Source organism: Canis lupus, chromosome 1 (genome assembly GCF_003254725.2).
Source record: "Canis lupus dingo isolate Sandy chromosome 1, ASM325472v2, whole genome shotgun sequence".
Classification (NCBI taxonomy): domain Eukaryota; kingdom Metazoa; phylum Chordata; class Mammalia; order Carnivora; family Canidae; genus Canis; species Canis lupus.
Window position 1 is genome coordinate 110,125,183 of NC_064243.1, and position 9,861 is coordinate 110,135,043.

General features: G+C 54.9%; 1 protein-coding gene across 2 annotated transcripts; it reads left to right on the forward strand.

Moving 5' to 3' along the window:
- The first annotated feature begins 274 nt into the window (after positions 1–274).
- Positions 275–8,884, forward strand: RTN2 (reticulon 2). 2 transcript variants are annotated; one of them, XM_025424639.3, is made up of 10 exons: positions 275–491; positions 2,543–2,587; positions 2,708–3,178; positions 3,282–3,545; positions 6,127–6,334; positions 6,679–6,817; positions 6,959–7,028; positions 7,147–7,193; positions 8,074–8,132; positions 8,427–8,884. In XM_025424639.3, exons 1-10 carry the CDS (start codon positions 458–460, stop codon positions 8,506–8,508), a joined length of 1,419 nt encoding a protein of 472 aa, XP_025280424.1. In that variant the 5' UTR covers positions 275–457; the 3' UTR covers positions 8,509–8,884. The 2 variants fall into 2 exon arrangements, with proteins under 2 accessions (XP_025280424.1, XP_025280425.1); XM_025424640.3 differs by lacking the exons at positions 275–491; positions 2,543–2,587; positions 2,708–3,178 and adding an exon at positions 4,094–4,226 and having other exon boundaries at positions 3,423–3,545.
- The last annotated feature ends 977 nt before the right edge of the window (positions 8,885–9,861 follow it).

Consider the following 9,861-nt stretch of genomic DNA (forward strand, 5'->3'; position numbering starts at 1 on the left):
GCCCCTCCCCGGGTCCTACCCTAGGCTCCTCCTCTCTTCCGCTAGAGGCCGCGCCCCGTCCATCAGGCCCCGCCCTTCAGACCGCCTTCCGCGCCTTTTCCGCCTAGTAGCATAACCTATTAGCCCCGCCCCCTTCGTAGAAAGGCCACGCCCCTCCTTGCCCCTTGGTGTTTACCCGCCCCCCGCCCGCTTCTGAGCTCCGCCCGCTGGTCCTCTGGCCCCGCCCCCGGCCCCGCGCTGCAGTGCCTTCCCCACCGCGGCCCCGCCCGCCCCCGCCGAGCGGAGCAGAGGGCGGCGGCGGCGGGTGCTGCTGCTGCTGCTGGAGCGGCCCCGGAGGAGGAGGCGGCGAGGATGGCGGCGGCGTCGTGGGCGCGGCGGAGATGAGCGCCCGCGGCCCCAGGCCCAGGGCGGCGTGGCCGGAGTGGGCGGGGGTCCCGATGCAGGCCCGAGGAGGGCCATGGGGCAGGTCCTGCCGGTCTTCGCCCACTGCAGTGAGTAGGGGGAAGCTCAGGCCTGGTGTGGGGCCCAGAGGCTCGGGTGGGCTCCTCCCCAGTAACCCCTCCGTGCCGGGTCGCGGGAGAATTGGGATGGGGGAGGAGATGAAGGAGACAAAGGAAGCTCTCCCCTCCCCCCGCATTCCAGTGGCGACGGGGGCAGCCTGACCCGGAGGACCTAAGTGAGTCCAGGCGGAGGTGGGGGGCACCGAGGTAACTGGCGAGGGTCGCGCCGGGCTCTAGGATATGGCGCCGGACCCCACCCAGGGATGAGGACGCTCTCCGGGAGCTGTCCCCTCGCCCTGGTGCTGGCCGCAGCCTGCGGGGAGGGGAGTTGAACGGAGGGGTAGAGCCAGGATAAAGAAGAGGGATCCACACTCCACCCCCCCTCATCCATCTTCGCATCCCACCTCCGTCTTCTGCCCAGACCCAGAGGCTTCCCCGACCTCGCCCAAATTGTCCAACATCCTGTCCCTTGGAAACAGCTATCCCTGGGTTGGGGCCAGGACTCCTGGGTCCTTACTTGAGCTTTACCACTGATTAGTAGTAACCCTGGAAGACACCCATTATACTCCGGGCCTCCGATTCCCCAGCTGCCAAAACGAGGTGGGGACGGGGGTGGGGGGTGTGCATCTGATTTCAGTTTCCAAGCAGCATTGAGCATCTCCTGTAGGCAAAACCCCAAGCTAGCTTTGAGGGGCTAGGTTCCACAATTGAAAAATGCCTTATCTGATCCTCACGATCTCTGAGATCAGGGCTCTAACAGTCCTGGGCTAACATCTTCTGTCTCACACCCCCGTGGTTCCCGCAGCTGAGAATTTCAACACTCTCAGATCTGGCCACTTGCATGTCCTAGGAGTCCAGATGCCAAAATTCTGAGCATTTGTTATTTTAACATTAAAGGACATCATCCCAGCATCCTAAGATCTTGCCCTTACTTTGGCTTACAAAGGAAGGCCCTACATAATCCCTACTTACCTCTCTCTGCCCTCATCTCCCACCCTTCTTCCTCCCAGTCACTCTATTCCACCTCTCTGTTCCTCAGATTTGCCAAGCATAGTGCCTGTCTCAGGGCCTTTGCACTGGACTTTTTTCTCTGCCTGCAAGACTCTTCCCTAGACACCTGTAGGATTCCTCACTTCATTCAAGTCTCTGCTTAAATATAATCTTATCATAGAAGTCTTCCTGATCCACCTGTCTGAAATAGCATCCTCTCACTTTCACTTCCCTTACCCTGCTTTATTGTTTTCTGCACACTTAGCACCCAGCATCATATATTTGTGTACTGTCTATCTCAACCACGTAGTATAAGCCCTACAAGGCAGGGATTTTGTCTGTTTTGTTCATATTTGTATTCTCAGTCTAAAACAGTGCCTGGTACATAGTAGGTGTTCAATAAAAGGTTTTTGAAAGAATAACTGATTGAAGCCTCCTAAAATTCCTAATTTGAAGACTCTAAGATTAAGATTCCTGGATTTGAGGGGCACCCGGATGGCTCAGTGGTTGAGCTTCTGCCTTTGGCTCAGTCATGATTCCGGGGTCCTGGGATTGATTCCAGCATTGGGCTCCCTTCAGGGAGCCTGCTTCTCCCTCTGCCAATGTTTCTGCCTCTCTCTCTGTGTCTCTCATGAATAAATAAAATCTTTATTTATTTTTAATTTTTATTTATTTATGATAGTCACAGAGAGAGAGAGGCAGAGACACAGGCAGAGGGAGAAGCAGGCTCCATGCACCAGGAGCCCGACGTGGGATTCGATCCCTGGTCTCCAGGATCGCGCCCTGGGCCAAAGGCAGGCGCCAAACCGCTTCGCCACCCAGGGATCCCAATAAAATCTTTAAAAACAAAATCCCTGGATTTGAGCTTATAAGGGTGAACTTCTGATAGCACTATAGTAAGGTTTTACAGTCTGTAGAATGTTCTAAAGGTCCTGTGATTCAACTATTCTAAGATTCCTTAATTCGGACCGTCCAAGTTTCCAGGACTGGCACACTTCTGTGATTCCGACAGTCTAAGCTTCTAAGAATCTTCGATTCTTTCCTTCTCGCAGAAGAAGCTCCGTCTACAGCCTCCTCTACCCCTGACTCCACAGAAGGTAAGTGGAGGGGGAGGATGTGAGAGTGAGCCTTGAAGGGGCTCACAGCTGGGCCGGGGGGTTGAAGAGAGGGTCAGGGTCCCACTTAGAGTAGCTCATACCCTCCTTTGCTCACTGCAGGAGGGAATGACGACTCAGATTTTCGGGAGCTTCACACAGCCCGAGAATTCTCAGAGGACGAGGAGGAAGAGACCACGTCGCAGGACTGGGGTACCCCTCGGGAGCTGACCTTCTCCTACATCGCCTTCGATGGTGTGGTGGGCTCTGGGGCCCGCCGGGATTCAGCTGCCCGCCGCCCCCGACCCCAGGGCCGCTCAGTCTCTGAACCGCGAGACCCGCCCCCTCAGCCTGGCCTGGGCGACAGTTTGGAGAGCATCCCCAGCCTGAGCCAATCCCCGGAACCTGGGCGCCGCAGTGGCCCTGAAACTGCCCCTCCGGCCGGACGCCCCCTGGAGGACCTAGGGCTCCAGCTGGACCAGCTGGGCTGGGCGGCCCGGGGAGCGGGGTCCGGAGAAGACTCTGCCACAAGTAGCTCCACCCCACTGGAGGACGAGGAGCCCGACGGCTCGGAGGCTGGAGAGGCTGGGAAAGGTGAGATGTCAGAGGTGCTGGGACCGAAGCCACAGGGTGGGTGGTCTTTCCTCAGGGCAGCTGCAAGGTGAAAACTCACGGCCTTCTCTTTCTAACGCGCCAGAACTGGACCTACAACTCGGACTCCCTCAGTCCTTACCGCCGCCGTCGGAAGTCTTGACTCCGCAGCCCAGCCCGGGCTCTGGAACCCCTCAGGCGGGTACCCCGTCCCCACCCCGATCCCGGGATTCGAACTCTTGGCCTGATGAGCCCTCCCCGGACCAGAAGGAGGAAGAGCCGCGGGGGCATCTGGAGCAGGAGCCAATCACGGGGCAGTGCCTCGATAGCACGGACCAATCAGAATTCACACTGGAACCACTCCTTCTAGGTAATGTGCGTGAGTGAAGGTGCTCCTTTGGACCACAGCGAAAGTGGGAGGGTCGGCATTTAAAGGGACCCACCTCGCGAAGGAAGTGAGGATCCTGGAGAAGAGAAGGTATTGCCGTTGGCTAGATATAAACTCCGCCCTTTTAGGCAAATTTTCCCGTTATCTAAGATTGCCATTGGCTTTTTATATGGTTGTCCCTCCCACGTTGAGACTTGAGCCCTCCTTTGAGCATTACGATTGGCTGGTGGCTAAAAAAAAATTCCCCTTTTGGGGTGCTCCTCCTAGAGGCTGCTTTTGGACAGGACAGATCCCCGAAAAAATAACTGCTGTCTTCTGGTTGTGGCCATGGGACATTAATAAGTTAACTCTGCGCCTTTTTGAAACGCTCCTCTGCCCTGACCGCATCCGTTGGCCCGTTGCAAACAGACCCCACCTTCCTCTAAAATACGCTTAGCCTCCACGAATGGCCGTGGGTTGATTACAGACAGCACTGCCTTTGGGTGTTTACAAAGAAAGCCACCCCTTTCTGGAACTGTCCCCACCTCTAGGGAGAGCCATTGGCTGGGTACAAAGGGGCCCCGCCCCCTACTCCCTCCCTGCGAGTTCCACCGAAGCGGGCAAAATCCCTGAGAAGTAGCGGTGTCCGCAGCCTCTCACTTGGAGCCGAGATGGGGAGTAAAGGTGGGCTTGCGGAGCGGGCTGGTGGGACGGGGTTGGGGAACGGCGTCAATGGGTCCAGATTCTCTCTTATGCCCCTCAAATCTGCGGGTATGTTTCCTACTGGTCCCAGATTCCCTGGAGCTGCCGGCGGAGGCTGGGGGTGTGTGGGGGTGTCTAGAGAGGGAGTGGAGGGAGCACGGGGTCCCCTCTCCCCCGAGCGGAGGTTTTGGGGCCTGAGAGCAGGGAGGCCCCCTTCCCCCAGCCTCAGGCCCAGGCGGCGCTGTCACTCAGGACCTGGACAGGCCAGCACAGCTGTGGGCCAGGCCCCCTCCCCCCAGCGTGCCTAAACTTAGCCCCCGCCTAAGACGACCCGGCCCCTCCCCCACCAGTTGGCACAGGCCCTGGGGAGCCTGCAAGGGAGGGCCCTGCATTGCGGGTAGGGGGAGGCCTGCCCTAGTTAGAGATAGATGGGAGGACGTGTTATCAGGATACAGAAGTGAGGAGAGTCAGACTCTGAGGGGGATCAGTTTGGAAGGGTCAGAATTTGATCCAAGTGAGGGTCAGAGGGTGGAGCATCTGGAAGGGTATTGGGCTCCTGGTTCAGGTCTCAGATGGGATCACATTATTGGGAAGGCCGTTAACATTTAGATGGGCAAAATGAAACGTTGGAGGGGCACCTGGCTGACTCAGTGGGTAGAGCATACGACTCTTGATCTCCAGTGGTGAGTTCAAGCCCCAGGTTGCACATGGAGCCCCCCTCCACCCCCCAAAAAATGAAGCATTAGAGTCTGGAGGTCAGGGCTCAGGGTGGGCTTGTGAGGCAAATTTAGCATCTCAGAAAGGAGTCAGAAATTTGAATCAAGGCTTAGAAAGGAGGATTTTTTTTTTTTTTTTTTTGAGGATGGTATTTTTAATACATTTAGGACTTAGAAGAGTGTGCTGGTGGGAGTATCAAGAAGATACCACTTTACACTTGTCAGGTTGGCAAAAAATGAAAAGAACAATAACACCCATTATCGGGCAGGATGTGAGAAAAGATCACTCTCAAGTTGCTCATGGAAATGAAAATTGTTAATAGTTCTGCTAGTAAGCAATCTGATAATACTAAGGACATTCAGAAACACAGGACTAGTCCACCTGGCCATTTCACGTCTGGGATTCTATCTCAGAAATAGAACCTCCCTGCAGGGAGGTAAGAATATCTGTAGAAGGCTGGTGCTTACAGCACTGTTGAGGAATGGGGGTTAAGAAACCAAATGAATGACCCAGCAATAGATAAATGTTGAATGAAACGAACGATGGTACAGCCACACTACAGAATACTGTGGAACCCTTATAAAGAATGAATTAAGAGGGATGCCTGGGTGGCTCAGTGGGTTGGGTGTCTCTGCCTTCGGCTCGGGTCATGATCCCAGGGTCCTAGGATCAATCTTGCATCAGGCTCCTTGCTCAGCAGGGAGATTGCTTCTCCCTCTGCCTGTCACTCCCTCTGTTTGTGCTCTCTCTCTTTCTCTGACAAATGAATAAATAAAATCTTAAAAAAAAATGAATGAATTAAGAGCTATTCCAACTGACGAGGAAGGAATTCTAGGAGGGAAAAGAGTAGGACGTGCATGATGCAGAAAAGTGTATATATGATTCTATTTTTCATAAGCAATGACCAAAAATTGCATCCACACATACTCTATGGGCAGGACTGAGATTAAGGGAATTTGCTAGATGGTTAACTTGGGCTTTCCAGGAGAAGAGGGGAAGCAGCTCGGAATAAAAGAAGATAACTAGAAATTGGGAAATTGAGTTCAGGTGCAGGCCAGGTGTGTTCAAGAAGTCAAGGTTCAGTCCTGAGACAGGAAGCAGAAGGTCAAGAGATCAGTCAGGCCAGGTCCAAAGCCCAGACTGATGGTCCCCTCTCCCTCCACAGTGGCGGACCTGCTGTACTGGAAGGACACAAGGACGTCAGGAGTGGTCTTCACAGGCCTCATGGTCTCCCTGCTCTGCCTCCTGCACTTTAGCATCGTGTCCGTGACCGCCCATGTGGCCCTGTTGCTGCTCTGTGGCACCATCTCTCTCAGGGTTTACCGAAAAGTGCTGCAGGCCGTGCACCGGGGGGATGGTGCCAACCCCTTCCAGTGAGAACCCCTGGCCCCTAACCTTGACCTCTGTCTAGACCTCAGTGTTGACCAAATGGGTGGTGTGGCCCTTGAACTCCAACCAGGCACAACTCACATTGACCATGACCCACCTGTTCTTGTTTCTGACTCCAACCCGACTCTGACCCCGATTTCCAGCCCTAACCTCTCTGATTCTAACCTCTTACCCTTAATCCTTGACCTCATCTCTTGCCCCTGACCTTGACCCTAGGCCACTACACCTGGCCTCCTCACACCCCTAGTTATTGCTCATGTCCCAGACACACCCCTCAGACTGGGCTGGTCCACACAGTGAGGTGCCTGACACCTCTTTGTCGTCCCAGGGCCTATCTGGATGTGGACCTGACCCTGACTCGGGAGCAGATGGAACGTTTGTCCCAGCAGATTGCGTCCCGAGTGGTCTCTATGGCCATCCAGCTGCGGCATTTCTTCCTGGTAGAAGACCTCGTGGACTCCCTCAAGGTGCCCCCGAAACCCCCACTGCCCTCCTGGGTTCCCAGCTTTCACCTTGCTGCCCCTGGGGGGTAGGAGGGCCATTGCTGGGTAAGGTCACAGCCTGGGGACTGCCCTGCGGGCTCTGCTGACACTGACCCTCACCTCCAGCTGGCCCTTCTCTTCTACATCTTGACCTTCGTGGGTGCCGTCTTCAACGGTTTGACGCTTCTCATTCTGGGTGAGTTGGGAAACCTGTGGGTGGGGAGGTGGGTCACTGGGGTTTGGTGGGGGACAAGGTTCTAGATGGAACTGTTAATCTCTTGGGAGAACCCTGATCCCCATTTCTGTACTTACAGGAGTGATCGGTTTATTCACTGTCCCCTTGCTGTACCGGCAACACCAGGTGGGTGTGACAGGCCCTCTATTGGCAGTGTCCCAGCAAACACAGGTGGTCTGACTCCTCCCTCGCCCCCCACCACAGCCAGTGTCCTACTGACACATGTCCCAGCCAGGCACAGGTGGTCTGCCTACGGCCCCTCCTCAACACAGCTAGAGTAGAACGGATATGTTTCAACAGCCAGAGATAATAAGCATTTTGATTGGGGTCCCCTTAGCAGAGCCAGGATCCTATTGACACGCCCCAACCCAAGGCAGGAGGACTAACCGATGCTTTCACCCCCAAACTGCCAGGGACTGACATCTCGGTCAACCTTGGGTGGGATGGCTGTGGCCCAGAACACTGAGAGAACCGAGGCCAACTGCCATATATCCTATCCGGAGACAGGCAGATGGACTGACATTCCCTTTCCCGGCACAGCTGAGAGCCAAATGATACACATGTCTGCCAGAGATAGTACTAACTCCCTCACATGCTGGAATCATCAAGACTCTCAAAGGCGGTCACACTGTGATTTAAACTAGTATTTAAGTCAATCCACGCAGCGACTTGACAACCAACCCCGATGCCCCATACTCTCACCCGACTCACACACAGACACACGCACGTACAACTCACTCGAAGATTAATAGTCATTCCCGGGAAACAGACTTACTGGCAATTTCCTGCGTGTCTACCCGACATCATTCCCCACGCAGAGCTCGGCCCGACCGACTGACACCTCAGCTTGAACTTCTGACTTTCAAGGGTATTTTATTAGGCTTGGAGTCGAAGGTCCAGTGGTGGGCCACTCTCCCCAATTGCTCATTTGGAGGTGGGAGAGGAAGCAACCTCCTGAATGAATCCGGAAGAAGCTCTCAAATCTCTCCTTTTTGGTCTTTTCCAGGCCCAGATGGACCAGTATGTGGGATTGGTGACCAATCAGTTGAGCCACATCAAAGCTAAGTAAGGGCATGGGATGGAGATGGATGGGATGGGGGGGGGGGGGGGGAGAAGCTTAGGAACTTTTTCCCGGATATTATCTATCCCTAAATTTCTTGGGGTTAATGTCCCCTCCTCAAAAAAATTTCAACGCAGGCCATTAGGTGGAGGGCAAGGACTGGCTCGGGGCACTCAGCTTGCCCGCGCGCACACACACACACACACACACACACCCCGCCCCCCATCCAGATTTCCCCATAGTTCTTAGATTCCTATGTCTCTTGCCCCACCTCATGACTCCACTTGTTTCTCCCTCAGGATCCGAGCTAAGATCCCAGGGTCCGGAGCCCTCGCCTCGGCAGCAGCTGCAGTCTCTGGATCCAAAGCCAAAGCCGAATGAAAGGGGTGTCTCTGCCCTCGGGACGCCTGCCCCCATCCCCTGCAGCCCTCTGCCCAACTCCATCTCCCTTCCGTCCCCGCCCGCCCTCCGCCTCCGCCCGAGCCATTTCCTGAGCGGCCAGGACTACATCTCCCAAGAGGCTCTGCTCTAGGAGTCCCGGAAAGGCGAGGCACCTTTGGCCGTGGCGCCTGCTGGGACTTGTAGTCGCCTAGATAGGCCACCCGCCCTGCACTTCCGTGACCCCGCCGCTGGAGGCGCCGTGAGAGATTGGTGTCTCCTGGACGCCACTAGCCCCAAAGCCAGGGCTTTGCATGGGGCCCAGGGGAGGCCTGAGCTTGGATTTACACTGTAATAAAGACTCCTGTGGAAAACCCAAGGCCTCCTGTGCTTCCAGCCTCCTCCAGCTTTCACCTTCCTGCACCGAAAAGCACCTAAGTGGTATTCACGGAGGAACCTTCCCCAGCCTTCCAGAAGAAGCTCCCTCGTAATCTGTTTATATTATGAAATGATCGAGGGGAAGATGCTGAGAGACCCTCTGTCCCAGGGCTAGTGTGACGGCAGCTTTCCATGCCTCTGCCCAAGGCAGACATCACTAGTCGATCCCCGCACCCTACCTGCCAGGCAGCCCTCTCACCTGAGCCCCAGACCCATGCCCACCTGCCTTCTGGACAACTCCCCCCACAAACATGTCCACACCTTTTATTGCCCTACCTGATTTCCAGCTCAGGGATATCCCCTATGCCACTTTGTCACCAGGCAAGAGACCTCTTTACAGCCCTAGATTCCTACTTCCTCAGCCCCAACACCTAATAAGTCAGGAAGCCACGGCTATTCTCTTTCTCAAATGTCCTCATCCAACCACCTCTTTCTATCTACTTGCCTTGGGACCAAGTAAAGGGCCTCATGGCTTTTCTGGGCCTCAGATTCCAAAACCAAGGGACAAGGAGGCAGGAAACTGGGTGCTAATGACCCAGAGACCTGGATTTGAATCCTGGCTTCACTACCTCTTGGCCATGTGACCTTGAGCAAGTGACTTCACTTCCTTTTTTTTTTTTTTTTTTAAAGGATTTTATTTATTTATTCATGATAGACACACACAGGGAGAGGCAGAGATATAGGCAGAGGGAGAAGCAGGCTCCCTGCAGGGAGCCTGATGTGGGACTTCATCCCAGGACCCTGGGATCATGACCTAAGCCAAAGGCAGATACTGGACCATTGAGCCACCCAGGTATCCGGTAATTTCACCTCTTGAAGCCTCAGTTTCCTCAAATGGAAAACTGTCATCATAACTGTGTGGACTTGTAAAACCCTTGGTGCAGGGCCTAGCACACACTAAATGCCCAGTAAACAGAA

Bases quoted from the DNA above. Each gene is read 5' to 3' on its own strand.
- RTN2 (XM_025424639.3), top strand. From the start codon at position 458: ATGGGGCAGGTCCTGCCGGTCTTCGCCCACTGCA. The intron at 6,335-6,678 runs GTGAGAACCCCT...TTGTCGTCCCAG, and splicing joins GATGGTGCCAACCCCTTCCA to GGCCTATCTGGATGTGGACC. The intron at 8,133-8,426 runs GTAAGGGCATGG...TTTCTCCCTCAG, and splicing joins TTGAGCCACATCAAAGCTAA to GATCCGAGCTAAGATCCCAG.